This window comes from Microcebus murinus, chromosome 25, assembly GCF_040939455.1.
Source record: "Microcebus murinus isolate Inina chromosome 25, M.murinus_Inina_mat1.0, whole genome shotgun sequence".
NCBI classification, from domain to species: domain Eukaryota; kingdom Metazoa; phylum Chordata; class Mammalia; order Primates; family Cheirogaleidae; genus Microcebus; species Microcebus murinus.
The window spans coordinates 25,871,938-25,893,927 of record NC_134128.1 but is presented as its reverse complement, the minus strand read 5'-3'; the positions used below and the strand labels follow the sequence as shown (position 1 = coordinate 25,893,927).

The following is a 21,990-nucleotide window of genomic DNA, read 5'->3' as shown; positions in this document are numbered from 1 at the left end:
GCACACTTAAGACGATTAAGATAACAAACCTTACGTTTTGTGTATTTCATCACAAGAAGAAAATTTTCAAATTTGAAACACCAAACATCCTTTCGGGGTTCTCTGACGCTCCCTCCCGGTTGGAATCCGGTTACCCGTTCTCGGCCACGAAGACACACGGGAGGTGCCGTGTCCTTGGGGATCCACCCGGAGGCTGAAGACGGCTGTCCTCTGCCGCTGCGGCTTTGTTCCTAGGTTGATAACCATCCGGTGCTCTTCACAGGAAATTCTGGCGTACACTTACGAAGGAGAACGCTGCTTAGAAATACTGACAGGCCTTTTTCTTTTTTTTTGACTTGCAGTCCTGGAAGGATGAAGAGGCCCAGCAGGAGGCGCCTTTGTGACGTCACTGCCAGCGACCGGAAGGGCGGCATGGCGACCGGAAGGAGGGCGGCCGGAAGAAAGGGCAGCTCGGTAGCCGGAAGGGACAGCGGCCGGAAGGGGCAGCGGCCACAAGCCCCTGACGGAACTCAAAGCAGAAGCCTCGCTTCTGTCCACGCAGACGGAAGGACCGTCCGCTCGCGGTGCCCCAAAGCCGAGTGACCCGGTTCGAGCTCGGCGCCCGGAAGGCCCTCGCTCTCGGAGGCAGGGAGAGTCTGCACGTCCTCGTTCTGCAGAAACGTCCTCCACGGCGACCTGTGACAGAGGCGCACGGCCGGGTCCCAAACCCACAGCTCTGAGGACGCAGTAGGCGCTAGAATCAGGCAGAACTGGCCCAGGGGACGTCTTCGATCTCCCGCTTGCGCAGCGGTGCTTTCCCTCCGCCATCCGTCTCTACTGTGTGAGTGTGCACACACACGCACACGCTGTCCTCTCTCAGAGAAACTGCACACACGTGTTAATGAGCTGACCTTCTCCAGGGTGACTAAATGACAAGTGGGCCGGTGGCAGTTGCAGCTGCCAAGCGCGTGTACCATGAAAGCAACAGGAAAAGTGCCTAACCCTGTGACAGACCCCAAGGTGAGTAAACACCCACCCTTTTCATAGGAACAGTAACGAGAAAAAACTGGGGTCCTCATTGCTACTGGCTCTCCTAGTCACTGCTTCCCAGCCCTGGGCCTCAGACTAGCTGAGCTTCCTGCCCACGCTGTGGTCAGCACCCCTGGGTGCTGTGGAACACAAGAGGTGAGTCCGCTGTGGGGAAGGACATCACCGCACCCTCCAAACAGCAGCCCTGCAGCCGCCCCAGAGCTCTCAGTAGCAGCATCTACCCGTCTGGCACTTCGAGGCGTTCTTTGACTCAGTCCTGGCAGGCGCCCGGTTCTACTGTGCCTACTCCAAGCACAGGGCACCTGAGGTCACAGAGCTAGTCTAGTCTAGTCCCATGACCCCAGGCAGAGAGGGGATCTGAACTCTGACCTTTTTGACCCAGAGCCGCCACACCAGTGGCTGCAGCGTAAGGTGCATTTCACTCATGTCATTAAAAGTTGAAAGTGATGCTGGACAGGTAAAGCGTTTTTACCCAGGAATATTCGAAGGAGGGTTTTAGAAGGAGGTGGCATTTGAGCTGAAGATGGGAGACTGAGGAGCATTTCAGCAGGGCTGCTCCCCCCCATCAGGCTCCCTGGAGGGTGTGGGCTGGGCCTGCGTGGGTCAGTGGGGAGGTGTCAGGAAGGTGGAACCGAAGTTGAGGGAAGGACAGCTACCTCTGCTTTCCCCACTGGGGGTGAGGAAGGAGGAGCCCAGCCATATGGGGGGGCCACTGACAGACCCAGGCAGAAAGGGCCAAGAAGAGAGAACCTTGTAAGAACAGAAGTGAGAAAGAGGGAGAGCCAGGAGGGGAGAGCTGAGAGGGTTCAGGGAGGAGGGTGTGGAGCAGGTATCCCCAAGAGACCCCCCAGGCGGTGACTGGCACAGAGCAGTGCATTCGCCGAGTAGCTGCTAATCACCTACCACGGCAGACCCTGCAGACCAGGCTACACATCACCCCAGCAACAAGGACGGGCACATCTCAACCAGACAGAAAATGATCTATTTCCAAGGGAGGGTCTGCAGCAAAAACACGGGAGTCTTTCTTCCCCCCCAGGCATTTTAAAAGTCCTCCTTTGCTGGGACCAAAATTCCCCTAAAGGTCTTTCCCTCCTACTGACCACCTGGCCCTTCCCTAGCCGTCCTTACTCGCACAGTCACAAGTCACACCACCGGTCACTCGTGCTCAGGGTCGCTGAGAAAGCTGCACATAAATAGGAACCTGACTTCTATTTTAGCTTTTCGTGGAAATGGCTTCACGAAAAATTTCATTGCATGTAAAATGTGGGCAAAATGGTGCCTGACTAGAATGGCCATGGAAAAGAACCATGAGGCTGCCTTCTGTCCTGCTATCGTGCAACACGGTTTTCATTTGCAAAGTTCAAGCCAACTTGCCCAACTCCACTACTTTATTCATAGGTAATTACGTTTCAAGCAGATAAACACTGTGGACCTTCCTCCTCCTACATGGGTTACCTGTGTGCTTGACAACCAAAAAAAAAAAATAGGAAAAACCCGCGAGCGTACCGTACCTGTCGTGTCTCAGGGCTCTCATGTCAACATAGACAGTGGTTGGGTCAGGTCCCGAGGTTCCCTGAAAGCAACGACAGTGTGGTTAGCTCAGGTTCGTGTGGAGGGAAACCTGGCTCTGGGGTCCTACTAGCTAGCAAGCAAGTCTTTGGTAAAATCTTAAACTGAAAAAAATAAAATCACTAAAACCACACCATCCAAGTTATCTCTAACTTTCAGTTTGATGATCTAAATTCCCAAAGGAACATCTTACTAGGATAACACTGGACTTTCACATGGCTTAACCACCACGCACAGGTAAAAAAAAAAAAAAAAAAAAAATAGGAGACATGCCACACGGTTTGCCAAATAAAAAGCCAGAAGTGCCGAGAGGAAGTGGTTAGCTGGTAAAAGCAGGTTGCCAAGGATGTGACGTGGCATTTGCAGAGCTTCCACCACATGCACCACCTTTAGGGTAAAAGGTGTGTTTTCAGAGCTCGTGGTACTGAGGCCACACATGGCAGGAGCTGCCACAAGGTTGGGAGGGACACGTGAGCAAGGGACACTGCGCTCCTCCCAGCCCTGCTCTCTGGCCTCAGGTGGCCCCGCAGAGACGCGTCTGGGAGGGGGACACCTGCCACCATCGGCTGGGCAGGACTTTGTGGTCTGAGCTGCCGGACCATTAAATGAGCAGCACAGGGGCCAGAACTCTTCTTGGTGCCACAACTCACCCTTAGAGAGCATGCAGGGTTGACTCAAATCACTTCTCATCAGTGATCTAGGAGCAACATCCTGATGGCAACACAGCACCTTGGCTGGGAAACCACTGAACCTACAACTAATGTGCCAAAAAATAGTCATTCAGAATTTATCTGAAGAACTGCACTAACATTCTTCGAGAGAGAGAATCCTGATTTTGTACTAAAGGCACAAATTTTCTTATATTATTGAAATATAAGTAAAAAAAAAAAGAATAAAGACAACGTTGTCAAAACACACTATGCTACTCGGTAATCCTGGGCACTGGCCTCTTGCCCCCGAGAGAGGAAAGAGCAGCACATGCAGCAGCCAGCAGGTGGAAGCTTCCGGGGCCAGCGCGGCAGCGAGCGCGTCCCCCCTTCCACCCGCGGCTACTCCGTGACACCGTGCCACAGACCAGCGCTGAGAGGAGAACAGGCGTGATGCGGAGTGAGGTACGTACCCAGAGGTGGTCAGTTAAAAAATAAACAAGCAAATCAGAAAAACAGGTGGAAAATGAAGCAAAACGGAGACGAACCCAGATGGGCAAAGAAGCCGCTGACTGTGTGCAATGGAAACACAGCGTCTGTTACTTGTGTGGGACGTTTAGAGACACCCAAGCACCGAACGTCACCAGCCGTTAGCACCCTTGACTGCAGGGTCCCCGGACCCCCGCCAGTCTCTGCACTCAACTCCTAGTCCGTCCCACCACGGAACGTGGGAGGGGCGAAGGGCGACAGGGGGAGTGGGGCAGGAAGGTCCCCTACCTGCTCGGCCAGTGTCCACAGCCTGTGGGGCTACAGCAGCAGGGGTGGGGACGGGAAGGGGAGGACGCCACAGCGACAGAGACCCAGAGTGAGCAACACACACAGACACACCACCCGACAGTTAGAAATGGGATGGGGGAGGGAAGATGCACAAAGCAGGAAACAAAGTAAAAAGAAGATCAAAAGCAATGTCAGATATGGAAGTCGTTAAAATCAATCACTGTACCATTAAAGGCTAAACAAAAAGTGTATCAAAGACGTCAACATATCCACAGAGTAACAGGAGAGAGCAAGAGATGACCACGTACAGAGACAGCTCCGAGTGGTTTTTCAGTGCACAAGGTGAATGGCGTTACGGGTGGTTTAACTTTATGGGGTTCTCTTTGAGTTTCTTCCTCTTTCTGAGGGAAGTGGGAGTACAAGTCTCTTCAGCTAAATCTACTGACTGCTCCTTCACTGGAACAGTTCCGATGACAGGGACACCTGTCGGCTTTTGCATCCGAGATCGAGACACCCAGCCCTCCCCAGCTGCACGGCTCGGTGAAGGAAAGGAACAAAAGTGCCTCTGAGGCCCCAAGGAACACCGGCTCCTCCCACGCCTGGCTCAGCAGCCCAAGGAGGGATCCCTGCCCGGTAAGGCCCCCGACCGAGCCACCCGCCTCAGCGGCCGTCCACAGAGACACGGCCACATCTGTTTTCTCCTCCTCCTGGTCCTCCACGGCTGTGGCGCCCGCGTTGTGTTGTCCAGAGCAGCACTGTGGGAAAACTCCGGAAAGTGACTTGGGCAACCCCCTGAGATGTGAGGTGTTTTCCCTCAGGCTGCTTAGATACCTTTCCCAAATGTTCCCAGAAAAGGAGAGAAAGCAGGCTTTTCCCAGCACCTGGGCAGATGTGCAGCCGTTCTGTGTGTGGACGCGAGTGCAGCCCACACCCCGACCACGGCAGCCACGGGGCAGACGCCAGACGTGGCGGCGGCAGTAGAAAAGTTCTCAGCTGGTTTTCTTGGAGTTAAATTTGGTAATAAACAAAGGCAGACTGAAAAACCACCACCACTCCAAACAGAGCTGAGTCTATTTTAAAAAGCAATGGTTCAAGATATAAAGAAAAAATTATGATCCCTTTTTCTCTGTTCCTTGGCTGTGGTGATTATGGCTACCGCTGTCTCCGCGCACCATCTTTAGGAGAGGCAGGACCGGAAGAAAGAAAACAACGGGCTCACAACGTGCGCACGCTCCGCAGACACTAGGCTACTACTGAATGTGCTCAGGCCGCACGACCTATGCCCTTCCCTCAAGACTCCCCCAAACCTAAACATGAACTGCAAAGGTAAGTCAATGTTCTCTCTAAATCACCCCAATTCACGAATTCTGTTATAAAGGCGCAAGGTCCTATCTCAGAAAAAGACAGGCGTGACCAGGCCCTCCCTTTCTATCTCGCACCCGTGCGCGGGAAGCTCGGCCCCTGGGGTGGACGGAGCAGGTCTGAGCACGGGCACAGGACGCACAGAGGAGGAGACGGAAGTTAAAGTGCAGGTGCTTCCACACTTCAAAAACCCTAAGGCACAAAGTCTGTTTTAGGATGCACCTTCGGGAGTGAATATTCAACAAAATCTTCGAAGAACTCGTCAGCATTCAGTGAAAGCTGTTATCTCGCACAGCTACTCACGGGGCAGAAGGGCAGAGACAGTTGATTATAAAGCACGGTGGGAGGTGGGGGGGAAGTGCCATGGGAATCCGGAGGGAGGGAGGGGTCTGTGGCTGGATCAGGTAAGACTTCACAGAGGGGCCTGACGAAAAGTCTTTTGGGGCAGAGGAGAGTGTGAGTCGAGGTGTCAGGAAGCAAAAGTGTGGAGACTGCATGAGAAAGCAGCTCCGTATGAAATCATACGTGGAGAGAGGCACTTGGGGACCAGAGTGCCGTGAGAGATGGTCACACTTGCAACCTGGAAACAACCCCTAATTTATCTCTGGGTACCTAGAAATTCCATGTATCAGACTTGTTTATTTTTTGAGACAGAGTCTCGCTCTGTTGCCCCAGGTAGACTGCGGTGGCATCATCACAGCTCAAAGCAAAATCGAACACCTGGTTCAAGCAGGATCAATCCTCCTGCCTCAGCCTCCTCCCGAGTAGCTGGGACTACAGGCGGGATCCACCATGTCTGACTAATTTTTCTGTTTTTAGTAGAAACGGTCTCTTCTTGCACAGACTGGTCTTGAACTCCTGACCTCAAGCGATCCTCCTGCCTCGGTCTCCCAGAGTGCCGGGATTACCGGTGGGAGCCACCGCACCTAGGCCTATCCGACGGGTTTTAGAGAACACCTGTCACAATTTCAAGTCAGCACTGGCAAAACCGCACAGGCCGTCCCCGCAAGGACCCAAGGCTGCACCTCGGCACTGCTGAGGCCACCTGCAAGCTCTGCAGTGGTGCCGGCCCCCAAGCTGCTCACCCAGCCTTCCCTGGAGACCAGGCAAACCCTCCTGACAGACGGTGCTAGCTCTACAGACAGCGTCCCCTTCGTCAGACCCGCGACGCACGGCCGTGGTTCCGTCTCTTTTCTGGCAACGCTCTTTGCGTAGTTACAACCTTGTGGAGAGAGAAACTCTCCCCTTGTCCGACTGGGCTCTCCCCACCGGGACGCAGAGGCTGGCTAAAAGCCGACAGCCACGGCAGACGGCCGGGCAGAAAATGATGCCGTCAAACACGACGAATCGGCTGAAGACAAATGGTGCACTACTAATTCTGCTGCTTCAGAGGCAAACTACTCTTTTCCAATACCTTTAAACATTTAAGTACAAAGTTTGGAATTTAGGGACTATCTTATAGTTTTTTGTTTTTGATTTTTGATGTCATTCTTGACTCTGCCACTTTCTTATTTTTATTTTACCTCTTTTTATTTATAGTGTGTTTTATCTTTCCCTGCTTAATGTACTCCTTCCTGATAAACTACGTTAAAACATCTTGGGTCCAGGTGGCTGGAAATAAATGCAAAACTAAATGAAGAGATAACTGTGCATGCTCCATTCCTCCTATTCGCAGCCACTTTTGCACAGAGAGCAGCTGCAGGACTCTGATGCCTGCTGGAGTGAGCGAGTGCTCAGGGTCGGCGTGCTGAAATGGAATCCACGCTGCTCTTCTCCCTGCACCCCCCACCCCAGCGTTTTAGGACAAAACACAGAAGAATCAACACCACGGTGGGCAGTGCCTGTCCTTGTGAACTTGCTCTTGACTGGGAGTCCATTACATCAGCTACTGCTGAACTTATTTAAGAAGTGGACTTCTGCATTCCCCCTTTCTCCTAAAGACAGAGAGCTAGGAACATTTACAGGGAGCAGTAAAGGTATACAAGGAAAGAAAACTTTAGTATTTAAGGTACTGGTTTGGCAATATAAATCTAATTTTTCATAGGACCTCTAAGAAAAGAGAATTAATTTCAATCCTAGGAGGACAAGGTTTAACTGACTCTCGAGAAGAATTTGGTAGTTTATAATTGTTTAAAAATGGAGGCCAGGCGTGGTGGCTCACCATAATCCCAGCACACTGCCGCTCAGGGGTTCGACACCCGCCTGAGCAAGATCAAGACCCCATCTCTACTAAAAATAGAAAGAAATTAATTGGACACTAAAAATACATAGAAAATATTAGCTGGGCATGGTGGGGCATGCCTGTAGTCCCAGCTACTCGGGAGGCTGAGGCAGGAGGATCGCTTCAAGCCCAGGAGTTGGAGGTTGCTGTGAGCTAGGCTGACGCCACGGCATTCTAGCCCAGGCAACAGAGTGAGACTCTTGTTTCCAAAAAAAAAAAAAAAAAAAAGGAGCTAATTCAAAGAGAAGGAAGACAGAAGCAAGGAACACCCTCCACGTGAAAATAAAAAACACTCCTTGTGACTGTTTCTCCTGAAACGATCTCTTGAGACTGGCCGTGTGGCAAGGGGAGCACCTTCCCCACACACGGTGGCTACCTCCACGCACTGAATGGGCAAGAAGAGAACAGACCCAGAGCCCCTGAGGCCCACCCCAACGGCAACCTAACGCAGCCCCTCGGGGCTGGTGACGGAAGGGACGGCGCTAGGTGGGGGGCGGAGAGGTGGCACACGCCAACTGTTCACCTTCCCAGCACCTGCTGGGGGCAGCTTTGCTTCTCTCAGAATGTTCCAGGAACGTGCCCAGAGCCCTGGCCTGGGCAGAGCTGCAGGAAGTGATTGATCATGGGGACGGCTTCCCCCCCACCCCCTGCCTTTGGGCAGCCTACCCCGGCATAAGGACCTCCACGGATGGGCGTGTTTTATGTTAAGGGTTCAGCAAAGGAAAAACAACTATTTTGCAGCCATGGTAAATGTAGGGCCATCTTGCTAGAGCGGCCTCACTCATGCCTGTTTCGTAGAAACGTGGCTTTGCTATTTCTACGTTGCTATCAACAGCAGCCAATTCCTGAACCTGCTTCATGTCACAATGACAATTCCTACATTCCCTGTCTGCACACAGGAGACTAATTACTTCAAGGGACAGGATTTCTTGAAACATCTGTCCAGTGCCCAACCTTTAAAGAATCTGGCAGCAGAGGTGTGGGCAAACTGCTACAAAAGTTACAACGTTCTGGGACAGAGTAAGAGGGTGACGAATGCTAGTTATGAGTAATGGATACAAAGGCAGACTGTAATTTAAAAAAAAAAAGAAAGAAATGTGCACCCACCACATGCATATGGTTAAGAGAGACTCTTCCAGAGGTAGCTAAGCGTCAGCCAAGGAGAAAACGCTGAGCGAGTCTGTGCTGCACCTGCCATTCGAGGTGACCCTCCCATCCCCGGCACTGCCGGTATCAGTGAGACGCACCTGCAAGCAGATGGCCAGGTTCACCCTGCAGCCGAACGAGGTGCTCACGGCCCGCGGGTGGAGGCCCAGGTCTTTGAACAGCTTCGAGAAGGACTGCGTGAGCGCAATGCGGGGCCGCTCCTCCGCCACCACCACGCAGGTCCTCACTCGGGACAAGTCCAGTCCTCGTGCCTGGAAACAACGACAGTGCCCTGAGTCGGCCCACAGTGCGCCGGGCCCCACGCAACCCGGAGATTCCTCCGGTCCGAGCCCCACGTAAGCGTCGGAGAGCTCGGCGCGGCTATTCACATCCAGGGCTACCCCCCAGCCGAGCTGTTCGTCGAGCCTCTCCAGGATGCTGGTGAAAAAACGGATACTCAGATTGTTAAGAACACCATCATAAATATTTTAAACAATAGCAAGCAGCAACAATAAGAAGCCCGAGGAGGAAAAAAGTCAAGGAAAAACAACATCCTGGATATAAGGTAATTAAAGGACGGGGTCTGGGAAGCGTTTGATGTATTCCTACGAGCACAGGTGTGCAAATACACACAGAGAGAAACAAGAAACCTAACGTTTTAAAATGCAAGAATGTAGAACTGCAATTCTTAGACAATGTCATAAAACAGCTCTCCGAAAGGTCACAGGTAAGTGCTCATCACCAAGCACATCTCACTCTCTGCACCAAATGCAGTCAGCTGGGCAAGAGCAGGACTCACACGGGGGGGGGGGGGGGGAGGCATTTTTGGAAACCTTAAAATTCGTACCCCCATAATATGCCAAAATAAAAAAAAGAAGGGGGATTCAAAGGCTTGAGCGCAAGTCTCTCTGCAGCAGAGCTGGCTCTTCCTGGGCCAGGTTGGGGACAGGGGTTAGTGGCAGGGGTTGCATTTGAACATGAAGGTGAATAAAACCAGAGCTGCTGAGAGGGCAGCCGCCAAAACCCAAATCATTCAGCCCTTCCAGCATTTTCAGGGTGGTCTCACAGCACGTAGGTAACCGACCAGGGTCCTGAACAAGGAGGAAACTCCGTTGAAGGTAACTTTGACGTTAAGTATATAAATACGACTGTACGTACACAGGACAGACTGCAGTCTTGGTGATGCTGTGTTTACAGCGGTGTCTTTCTGACGGGTGATGCAGCACGTGGTTCTGACAGTGGGTTTGAACCCAGAGATGCCAAATTTGGCTCCAAGTTTATTATACTTAAAGGACCTAGAAAGCTTGTTCGATTTCCCTGTAACTTCGGTTCCCTCATCATTAAAACAGGGGACGATAATTGTTCCTATTTCTGAGAGCTGTTTTAGAGCTTAAATGAGCACACAAAGTGCTTAATAATAGCATAATTCAGGGATTTCTAATATTTTGGTTACTTATATATGTATTAGCAGGGAAAGTTCATGACAACGCACTTGATCATTTTCTTCTATATAGGTGGCATGAGTAATAACTATATTTTATGATTTTATTCATATACAAATATGTAACTTAATAATTATCCCTTTATGTAGCTTAATATCCAAGTTATCTTGCATTGTTTTTCTGTGCAAGCTTAATACACTGGGAAAACAGAATGCAGGAGTGATAAATATACGCTTCACTATTTATACGTGTGCAGATAACTTATGTTTGTGCGGATATACACACAAACAATATAGCCTGTATATATGTGGAGACACACACATATCTGGACATAGAGTGAAGAGTAGGTTCAAATACAATCCAAACAGGTTACACAATTATTCCTTCCCACTTACTTGGAACTAGGGATTACTTAATTTACCATGAAAATACCTCTGCCAAAATGTCCTCCTTTTAAATGGAGGGAAATACTATTACTTGCACATGATAAGTAAGAAATTATAAGAAACAAAACACAGCACTGTTCAAATGAACTTTGGTCAGGGTCCAGACCTGTAGGATCAGGGTCTTCACGGAAAACAAAAGCTAGAGGCTACGTGAAAACCTACTTAAACACCAGCATCAGATACAGTTAACTTCCTGAAGAACTTAACTGACCAAACAAAAATTTAGGATCTTTCCAGTAGATGCAGTGGGATGAAAGACATCGATAAAACACTCTACGCTTTGGCTCATTAGCATCGTCACAGTGGGGAAATAGTCACGTTAAAAAACATTTGCCTGCCTGGGTGCGAGGGCTCACGCCTGTAATCCTAGCACTCCGGGAGGCCGAGGCAGGAGGATCGCTTGAGCTCAGGAGTTTGAAACCAGCCTGAGTAAAAGCTAGACTCCATTTCTACTGAAAAAATAGAAATTATCTGGACAACTAAAAATATATAGAAAAACATAGCCGGGCATGGTAGTGCATGCGTGTAGTCCCAGCTACTCGGGAGGCTGAGGCAGGAGGATCGCTTGAGCCCAGGAGTTGGAGGTTGCTGTGAGCGAGGCTGACACCACGGCACTCTAGCCCAGGTGACAGAGGGAGACTGCCTCAAAAAAAATAAACAAAACCGTTTTCCTGTGAAAACAATCTGTAAGCTCCAGGTGACAGCAGATTACACCCTGGCGTTTTTGGAGGATTGCATGAAGGTCACCAGCTCCGTGAACACACCTCCGCAGAACGGGTCCCCCAGCCCCACGGGCGCTTGCTTACCTTGAGCGACTCGGTCTGCGAGCCCAGCCCCTTGGTGCACAGCTCCATCACCGAGTAGGAGCAGAACGTGTCCCGCACCTTGTACTGGCTCACGGCGAGAAGCCACAGGGCAGGGTTGGTCTCCAGCTCCGAGGGCGGGATCAGGATGGACTGGTGCCCCGAGTACACGCTGTGGAGACAGAGGCGGCTGTCAGGGCAGGGTAGGGCGGGGCGGGCGCCAGCCTGAGCAGGGCAGGGGGAGGCTGGCGATAGCCGTGCCTGAGGACCAGCTCGACACAGAACCGAGTCTGTGACGACATTCCAGAAAGCGCTCGGGCACTGCCGGAATTACCACGCAGAGTCACTGCCCCACGCGGGGAGCGCTTATTCGAAACTGCCGAGTGCTGTGACATTCCCAGGTTTCTCTCAAAGCTGCTCCGTTAACAACCCAGATCCTCGTTCACAGCAGAGAGCACAGGGATCAAATTTTGGTAAAAACATCTGGAAGTTCAGAGCAGGAGACGCAAACCTCAGACGCTGCCTGTTTTTACAGATAGGGTTTCGCCGGGACAGGGTGACCATGCACAGGTAAGCGTGGCCTCCAGCAGCTCGGAGCTGACGGACCGCGGGCCGAACGTGGACTGGACACCCACCATGGGGACGTGGCCTGCGCGGGCCCGGACGTGGACTGGACACCCACCACGGGGACGTGGCCTGCGCGGGCCCGAACGTGGACTGGACACCCACCACGGGGACGTGGCCCGCGCGGGCCCGAACGTGGACTGGACACCCACCACGGGGACGTGGCCTGCGCGGGCCCAAACGTGGACTGGACACCCACCACGGGGACGTGGCCTGCACGGGCCCGGACGTGGACTGGACACCCACCACGGGGACGTGGCCTGCGCGGGCCCAAACGTGGACTGGACACCCACCACGAGGACGTGGCCTGCGCGGGCCCAAACGTGGACTGGACACCCACCACGGGGACGTGGCCCGCGCGGGCCCAAACGTGGACTGGACACCCACCACGGGGACGTGGCCTGCGCCGGCTCAACGCGGGCGCCCCACGCAAGGGGAAGAGAACTAGGGTGATTAAAGTCAGTCGCTCAGTATCTCTAAGTTCAGGTTTTTACTTTGAAATGATCCAAGCAAATCAGCAAACAGAATAACGAAGGAAATTATAACCAGTTTTTTATTTTACCTTTGGATTAGAGAGCACATCTAGGGAGATGAAGAAAAACGTTAGATCACACATTTTGATTCATCATCAGCTGATGGGTAAGTGTGGACTGGGAAGAATGAAGTATTTGTAAAAAACTGCATTTTTTATAGCTTTTATTTTTTTGGTTTACTACTACAAATGAACATTAATAGATGTCGCACATTGTAATAGAATATCCTGGATAAATCACCTTCTAAGGTTTAAATGATAGGGATGTTCTAGCTACACAAAATTTCATTGATAAAATAGGAGGTTAGGGCTGACTGCTATGTTCCAATACTAATCCCAGTTCTTCTTTTGTGTGGCCAATCTCAAAAATTTTAAAACTGCTTAAGAGAGAATCCCACTAGTTAAAATATATATATATATATTCTTTTATATATATATATATTATTTTATATAAAAACTTTTTCAGAGAACATAACAAAGGGCATTTTGGAATAAGTTTCCATTTCTTTCTTTACTCCTATATCCCAGAGTGTCATTTATCTTTTCTTAAAAGGGAATACAGACGGCCTTCTTATCTGTGGGTTCCCCATCCATGGCTCTAACCAACCACAGATGAAAAATATTTGGGGGAAAAATCACGCCTGTACCGGCCGTGTATGGATGTGTTTGTCATCACTCAGTAAAAACAGCATCACAGCCATTTGCACACAGCACTCGCACTGCCCGAGCTGTCCGAGTAACCGGAGGTGGTTTCGGGTACGTCAGGAACTCGAGTGCCTGGACGGTGGGGTCCAGGGAAGGCCCCGGAGCCCACCCAGCCACGCGAGGGCTCTGCTGCGGCGTCACCCTCTGCCGCGGCCGTCACAGGTCTGATCGTTGCGGAAACACAAGGGGGGACGTCGGTCCTCAAATTATCACTCTGCTCTAGATCGGCTATTTTTGTTCTAATTTTTACACTTGCACTGTGGTAAAACATGTAACATAAAATTTGCCGTTTGGGCCCTTTCTAAGCCTCCATGTCAGGGACACCAGTTCCATTCGCATCCAGTAACCACCAGCACCACCGTCTGTTTCCAGAACTTTTCCATCTCCCCAGACCGAGACTCTCCTCCCCTCCCGCCTGGACGCTGGGACCCTCTGCACTGTCCCTGAACTCGCCGTCCCAGGTTCTCCACGTCAGTGGGGTCGTGCGACGCGTGTCCTCTGCTGTCCGGCGTGCTTCGCTGAGCGTCTTGTTTCCTAGCAGGTGTCAGAGGTCAGAGCGCCCATCCACTGTGACCGGACAGTCTCTGGCCGCAGGTGTGTGTCACGTCTGTTTGTCCACCGCCCGCTGACGGACACTCCGTGGGATCCACTTTTGGTACCGTGGCTGCTAATGCAGGGAATACCGTGTACCCGTCTGTCTGAGGTCCTGGTCCTTTGGGCACACGCCTACACACAGAGTTGTCGGGTCACACGGCGGGACTCCGTGTTTAACTTCCCGGGGAACTGCCAGCCTGTGTTCAGGCGGCCGCACCAGGGCACGCTCCCACCGGCACCGGGAGGGACTCCAGGCTCTCCACGTCCCGACCAACACTCACTATCGCATCTCCCACTTGCTGAAGACAGCAGTTTATTGCAGTGGTGCCTGCTCCGTTATCCTCAGGATTCACGCAGTCACTCCCGCCACAGCGTGACAGTGACCAACTGCCTGTGCGGCGATGGCCCCGGGAGACTGGGATGAAACTGAAAAATTTCCATCATCAAGCGACGTCGTAGCCGTGGTGACGCCGGTACAGACACACCCGCTGCAGTCGGAAGCCGAGCACGCACAGTTACGTACACGCACTCAACGCTGACAAACCAAGTCACCAGTCAACATGTTTACTGTGTCATACTTTTTATTATTTTAGGCGCGCTTCTACCTAAGAAACGAAGTTAACTCTAAACAGCCTCCGGCCCGCCCACAGGAGGGGCCAGAGGAAGGCGCGCTGTCACGGGAGACGGCAGATCCGAGCGAGCTGCTGCCCCCGAGACCTTCCTGGGGACGAGATGTGGAGACGGAGGACAGCAATGCTGGTGATCCCGACCCTGCGTGGGTCGAGGCCAACGCGTGTGTCTGTGTCTTAATCTTTAATGGAAAAGTTTAAAAATTAAAATAGACCAACGCTTATACAATAAGGATATAAGGAAATATTTTTATACAGTTGCACAATGTGTGTGTGTGTTTCAAGCTAAGCATTATCACAAGAGAGTCAGGAAGTTAAAATGCCCAGTCAACAGAAGGCAGTGATTTTGCAACTTCTCGGTTAATCTGCAGAAAAGATGTTGGTTCAGTAAAGGTTCATCAAAACCTGGATGCCCCGTAAAGAGTCTCTGCTGCTGTCAGTGATCCACACTGAGAACTCACTTCCCCTCCACGAATACCTCGCCTGGATTCCGGGGCGTCAGGTCTGGTAGCCGCCACGCAGGCCGCCGTTTCCCAGCGAGATCGGCCCTGGGCGGGGACAGCAGCTCAGCAGACTCCGCCCCGCCCGGCTGGACACGTCCCTCCCACCTGCGGGTGCCACGCCCGGTGCCGCAAAGGTGCGTCTATGTCCCAAGGAAGAAACTGCCTCATGGTGCTGCTGGCCTCTTGGACTGAGGCAAAAATCATCAAATGTTTCAGTTATTTAATGCAACTTGCTTCCTCAAAAAGTATAATCGTCCTAATTAGAATGTCAGTGTTTTCCAAAACCACAGGACTGGATTTTTTTTTGTCTTTTTTTTTTTTTTTTTTTTTTTTTGAGACAGAGTCTCACTTTGTTGCCCAGGCTAGAATGAGTGCCGTGGCGTCAGCCTAGCTCACAGCAACCTCAAACTCCTGGGCTCAAGCGATCCTCCTGCCTCAGCCTCCCGAGTAGCTGGGACTATAGGCATGCGCCACCATGCCCAGCTTACTTTTTCTGTATATATTAGTTGGCCAATTAATTTCTTTCTATTTTATAGTAGAGACGGGGTCTCGCTCTTGCTCAGGCTGGTTTCGAACTCCTGACCTCGAACGATCCGCCCGCCTCGGCCTCCCAGAGTGCTAGGATTACAGGCGTGAGCCACCGCGCCCGGCCAAGGACTGGATTTTAATCTAACGAATACTATTAAGTATTACGAATGCATCAAAAAAATAATTTGTTTTAGAAGAGTGGTTAGGACATGAGATAAAATCCACTATAGGACATTAAGAAAAAATAAAACTATGACCAATTTCATAGTGTAGCACCCTCAGTTTTATGAAGATATTAACGTATATTTGTAAAACTGTATGCATGAAGATTTATGAGGGGAATTACATGATGTTTGTGTTAGTTTCAGAATGCCCCATTTAACAGAGGGGGAGACACAAAGCTGGAACACGTGAAGCCGGGAGATGGCCACTGGCGTTCACCGCGCAGACCTCCTGCCCTCGTGAGCGCTTGCGACGTTAAAGGAAGCAGCGGCGTCAGGACACCAGCTCTGAAGGACCACAGCCAGCGCTACTTACTGGCTCACTCTGCATCAGGCAGTGGGGTTGCTGACGGCTTTATTTTCTCCCTTATGTTTATATTTTCTAAAATCTCTACAATGAACATATACGTATAATCAAAAAGTCAGAAACATCTATCTGGACCGTCATTCACGCCACGAGTATTTGCCGAGCAGCTGCCGAGCGGACTTGCTTCGGGCGTCCTCCTCCCACCGACGGCCGGTGCGGAGCCCGGAGCCTGAATGACCGCTCACCGAGCAGGACCCCAGGCCAGCAGGACCAGCGGGAACTAGGCACTGAGCCCGGCCCCCGGCTCTCAGAGGCGCCCGCCCCGCAGGTTCCCGCAGACAGGCACCGTGTGTCCCCAAGAGCTGGCCCCTCAGGAGACGCTCGGGGACGGGTCCCGCGTCCTGCAGGCCAGGCTGTGCGTGGGGCTGCCCGGCACGGTCAAGGTCTGGAAAGGAGAGAGTACGATTTCTTTTTTAAAAAAACAGATTATTAAACAGGAATCTCACCTGCAGAGGCACCAGAGGACAAATCCAAGTCCACAGTAAGGGTCCAAGCAGATGGCCACTTCTCTAGAGGGGTAAAGTTCACACTGCAGCTTAATGGAACGGCAAAAGGCACTGGTGGCTGCGTGAGACATCTGCAAGGCAATGAGGCCACGTTAAGCCGTGGGACCTGACACTCAGAGACACATGTAAGGCAACAAGGCCACGTTAAGCCGTGGGACCTGACACTCAGAGACACATGTAAGGCAGCAAGGCCACGTTAAGCCGTGGGACCTGACACTCAGAGACACATGTAAGGCAGCAAGGCCACGTTAAGCCGTGGGACCTGACACTCAGAGACATCTGCAAGGCAGCAAGGCCACGTTAAGTCGTGGGACCTGACACTCAGAGACATCTGCAAGGCAGCAAGGCCACGTTAAGTCGTGGGACCTGACACTCAGAGACATCTGCAAGGCAGCAAGGCCACGTTAAGTCGTGGGACCTGACACTCAGAGACATCTGCAAGGCAGCAAGGCCACGTTAAGTCGTGGGACCTGACACTCAGAGACACATGTCAGGCAACAAGGCCACGTTAAGCCGTGGGACCTGACACTCAGAGACACATGTAAGGCAACAAGGCCACGTTAAGTCGTGGGACCTGATACTCAGAGACATCTGTAAGGCAACAAGGCCACGTTAAGTTGTGGGACCTGACACTCAGAGACACATGTAAGGCAACAAGGCCACGTTAAGTCGTGGGACCTGACACTCAGAGACACATGTAAGGCAGCAAGGCCACGTTAAGTCGTGGGACCTGATACTCAGAGACATCTGTAAGGCAACAAGGCCACGTTAAGTCGTGGGACCTGACACTCAGAGACACATGTAAGGCAACAAGGCCACGTTAAGTCGTGGGACCTGATACTCAGAGACATCTGTAAGGCAACAAGGCCACGTTAAGTTGTGGGACCTGACACTCAGAGACACATGTAAGGCAATGAGGACACAGTAAGTGCGTGGGACCTGACACTCAGACACAATGTAAGGCAACAAGGACACGGTAAGTACGTGGGACCTGACACTCAGAGACACATGTAAGGCAATGAGGACACAGTAAGTGCGTGGGACCTGACACTCAGACACAATGTAAGGCAACAAGGACACAGTAAGTGCGTGGGACCTGACACTCAGAGATACATGTAAGGCAACAAGGACACGGTAAGTCTTGGGATCTGACACTCAGACACATGTAAGGCAATAAGGCATTAAGTCATGGGATCTGACACTCAGAGACACATGTAAGGCAACACGGTAAGTCATGGGATCTGACACTCAGAGACATGTAAGGCAACAAGGACACGGTAAGTTGTGGGATCTGACACTCAGAGACACATGTAAGGCAACAAGGACATGGTAAGTCGTGGGACCTGACACTCAGACATGTGTAAGGCAACAAGGACACGGTAAGTGCGTGGGACCTGACACTCAGAGACACATGTAAGGCAACAAGGACACGGTAAGTGTGTGGGACTCAGACACATGTAAGGCAACAAGGACACGGTAAATGCGTAGGACTCAGAGACACATGTAAGGCAACAAGGACACAGTAAGTGCGTGGGACCTGACAGAGACACGTGTAAGGCAACAAGGACACGGTAAGTGTGTGGGACTCAGACACATGTAAGGCAACAAGGACACGGTAAGTCGTCGGACCTGACACTCAGAGACATCTGCAAAGCAACAAGGACACGTTAAGTGGGACCTAACACTTAACGCCCCAAGAAAACTATAAAGCAACAAACATGCATTAAATGCCCAAAGACACTTTCGGGACCAGGGATGACAGGGGCCCAGCCCAGGCTACGTGGCGTCAGGGAGGGCGGGCTGATGTTCTCAACGGTGTACCCGTTGTCAACAAGTAAACCACAGTCAGAGCTCCTGGTCCTCTGGGGCCTGATAACTCCAGCGACTGAAGCAATGATGTCCTGGATTTGAACGGCAGGTGATACATAAAGGGGTCCTTGTGTGACCCCACAATAGCCTATACAATAGGTGGAGACAGCACGGTTCATTCCCTCCTCGTTCCCGGGCGTGATATAGCAAAGACACACTGGACAAACTACTCCCTCTAAGTGAGCAGGAAACGGAGGCTCAGGGAAGTGAGAGCATTTGCTGAAGGTCACGTAAGCCACAGCTGGAGTTAGACACCCACCTCTCACGCCAAGCCAATGCTCCTTCCACAAAGACCACCCACAGCGAGATGCGGCCTGAATCCCACCCGCTCCGCCACCAAAGCCACAGAAAGGAACCACTACAACTCCCCTTTCAGTCCCAGGAACAGGCCACCACGGCCAGGATGAAAGGTGAATTACCTCAAAATGATATAAGACATTTAATAAAATCAGTTTTCTCATGGAAGTTTTCTAGCCAAACAAACCTAAGAGGAAACAGGGAACAAACGTTCTATGGTGCCCATTATGGAGAAAACACTTCACTGGACAAGGCTGTCTCTCCCAACTTCAAAAGTACGCTATTGAACACTGGGTGACATTCTTGTCCATAAGCTGTTATTAAATGGAAATCTTTTTCTGGGAAAAATGGTCACCTCTGCGACCTGCCAGTCCCCAGTGGGACACACGCACATAGCACAGATTCATGACACAAATCAACGGTCGAAAAGTTCAAGAAAAACTTCTACACGTTTGAGAGGAAGTCAGCCTAGCTGTTCATCTCTCTGGGTCGTCCAGGGTGTGTAACCTAGATTAAGTGGAATCGCAGGAAGTACTAAACACAATTCACATTGCTGTTTCACGTGGAAATATCATTACTGAATCAAGGTTCGATATCACAGCTGCCATGTCTGCAGACCACGAAACCAGGATCAAGAGCATGTGCCCGTCTCTCGCGACAACAGGAGGCTCCAAGCCGACTCAGCACTGCAGCGACTGATTCATCTTGGTCTGAAGACACTTCTTCCCTTTAAAAGCCTTTTGAAAATTCACCTTGTTCCCTGCTGTGGTCAGTGGGTGAACCACCCCAAATCCTACCGAAGGGCAGGGTGGCGGTGGAGCTGAATGTGAGTCCCCCAGGCAGGTCAGAGGTCGGGGGGGGGGTAGAGGGCACAGGGACCAGCGCTCAGCTCCGCGCGGCACCTCAACAGGGACCCCCCCAACCAAGCCGTGAGGGTCTGGATTCTGGGTGACGTGTCAGTGGTTCCACTCTTTGACAGGAAAAGGCTCACATGGCTCGTGGCCGATTACAACAGAGCGAGAAACGGCAGCAAGCAGAGGCTGACAACGGGGTCGTGGTTTGAGAACCAGGAAAAAATAAAGACGTATGCAGTGTTCTATTTGGGCTAACGAGACCGTGTTTACACAGGAAAACACTTGGGCCATTTGGAAACAGCCTAGTTAACTGCTGAAATGGTCACGCACTTCACAGCGTGAAAGAACACACGCATACACCTACACGAGGCTACACAGAAGCACACGGACACTCACACACGCCCGCTGACCGCGCGTGCTGCGGCCCCGCGGCCCCGCGGCTCACCTTTACGCCGGCGAGCATCCCGGTCGTGGACACGCTGAAGTCGAGGTACGCCAGGGTGTCGGGGTTGGAGGGCTTGCAGATCTGGGCCGGCCGCTTCTTTGGCAAGTCATCTGGGGTGAGACAAAGAACCGGCGCGTCCCACCCGCGTCTCAGCCCCGCCGGCCGCACGCCGCCCCGCCGGCCGCGCACTGACCTGTGTCCAGGATGAGGGGCCACGTCCTGACGTCCACGGCGGCCGCCGCCTCCCTGGAACGCAGCAATTTACAGATCAGCTGTGTGGTCATCAGACAGGCGGAGCGGCTCACCTGGAGGTCAGAGAGCAGAGGTCGGAGGGCGAATGCAGACCCCAGAGGAGGAGGCCCGGGCGCTCGTTACGCGCATCGCAACCGCGTGGCTTTAACGGGCAGCTGAGGTCGGAGACAGTTACCAGCCCCCGTGCCGAGATCACACTCAGGGCGGAGCGTCTGTCCCAGCAGGACCGTCACCCCCAGACACCGCACAGGCCGGCCACCAGGGACGCCCCACGTAACCGCCAGGACGCGTCCGGTGGGACAGGACACCGGCACTCTCTGTCCCCAACTATTCTGCTCCTGGGGTTCCTCCCCCAGTGGGGGAAAAACACACCCTAAATCCTCTTAAACTTCCTCGGGCGTAAACATTTTATTTATTTATTTAGAGGCAGAGTCTCGCTCTGTTGCCCAGGCTAGAGCGAGTGCCGTGCCGTGCCGTCAGCCTAGCTCACAGCAACCTCCAACTCCTGGGCTCAAGCGATCCTCCTGCCTCAGCCTCCCGAGTAGCTGGGACTACAGGCACGCGCCACCATGCCCAGCTAATTTTTTATATATATATTAGTTGGCCAATTAATTTCTTTCTATTTATAGTAGAGACGGGGTCTCGCTCTTGCTCAGGCTGGTTTTGAACTCCTGACGACCTCGAGCAATCCTCCTGCCTCGGCCTCCCAGAGTGCTAGGATTACAGGTGTGAGCCACCGCGCCCAGCCAAAATTTTTAAAATAATATACTTTCAAAAGGAATAGGAAACTTCTAGAAATGCGCTCACTGCTCCCCGCCTGGCTGGCTGGCTGGCATGGGGGGAGCCCCTAACGCCCCAGATGCCGAGACCGGGACCTGCAGTCACCACCTCCCTCCACTTCCTCTCGAGCTCAAGTCTCACCTCCAGAACTGGATCTCAGGCCCCAACGGCGGAGCCCCTTCCCACCCTGCTGAGCTGGCCCCAGACACCCGCCCCCCCAGCACGTCCGGGAGGCCCAGCCTCCGGTGCTTTACCTCCACGATCATCTTGACGGTGGGCAGCGTCGTGGCGATGTTCTGCGGGTGCGGGGGGCGCACGGTTATGGGCACGCAGCCGGCGTACAGGCAGCCGTAGAAGGCGGCGATGAGGTCGATTCCTGCGCAGGGGGAGAGAAGTTCCCGCTCGCACCGTGGGGCCCGCTGCCGCCACCCCGTCTGGGACAGCAAACACAGGGCAGACCCTTCCTTCGTCCCTGTGGGCTGGGGAGGCCGGTGACCAGTCCCGTTCCCGTGGCTTCAGCTGCGAGACGCCAAAGCCACCAGGAGTCTGACTTCTCTAAGGAAACGCCCCACTCTGTGACGAAAATTTAGCGAGGATGTAGCCACTACTGATCAAGTGAACTGCCTTGGATGTCTAAAAGCAAATTCAGGTGCAAATGTTTCTGAAAGCGTCACTTAAGTTTCTAAAAGTGGCGTGGGCAGGTGGCCTGGCCCCCGTGAGCGGGAGTGACCGGCTACCGCGAGCCCGGCTGGCACCGAAGAGGACGCACTCGGCAACCACGGCGCCCCGAGCGCCTCTCGCGAGGGGCTGGCCTGGCCGTGTCTGCGGCAGATTGGCACAAT

At 52.5% G+C, this 21,990-nt stretch overlaps 1 protein-coding gene and 1 long non-coding RNA gene across 5 annotated transcripts in view; one reads left to right on the top strand and one right to left on the bottom strand.

The window, feature by feature from the left end:
- Window positions 1-21,990, bottom strand: part of DIP2C (disco interacting protein 2 homolog C) — a 187,091-nt gene that overhangs the window by 25,714 nt on the left and 139,387 nt on the right. For 2 of the 4 annotated variants that reach the window (XM_075997603.1, XM_075997605.1), the window contains 8 exons: window positions 21,403-21,524; window positions 20,310-20,421; window positions 20,117-20,226; window positions 16,592-16,722; window positions 11,446-11,614; window positions 8,853-9,023; window positions 4,023-4,052; window positions 2,541-2,602 (listed from right to left, as the gene is read on the bottom strand). In XM_075997603.1, the coding sequence (XP_075853718.1) occupies window positions 2,541-2,602; window positions 4,023-4,052; window positions 8,853-9,023; window positions 11,446-11,614; window positions 16,592-16,722; window positions 20,117-20,226; window positions 20,310-20,421; window positions 21,403-21,524 (907 nt within the window). The remainder of the gene's footprint in view (window positions 1-2,540; window positions 2,603-4,022; window positions 4,053-8,852; window positions 9,024-11,445; window positions 11,615-16,591; window positions 16,723-20,116; window positions 20,227-20,309; window positions 20,422-21,402; window positions 21,525-21,990) is intronic. The other 2 variants (XM_075997604.1, XM_075997606.1) reach the window with 1 other exon arrangement.
- On the top strand, window positions 899-15,951 carry LOC105877837 (uncharacterized). Its single transcript, XR_001157092.3, has 2 exons — window positions 899-999; window positions 15,920-15,951. It is a non-coding gene; the product is annotated as an uncharacterized LOC105877837 (long non-coding RNA).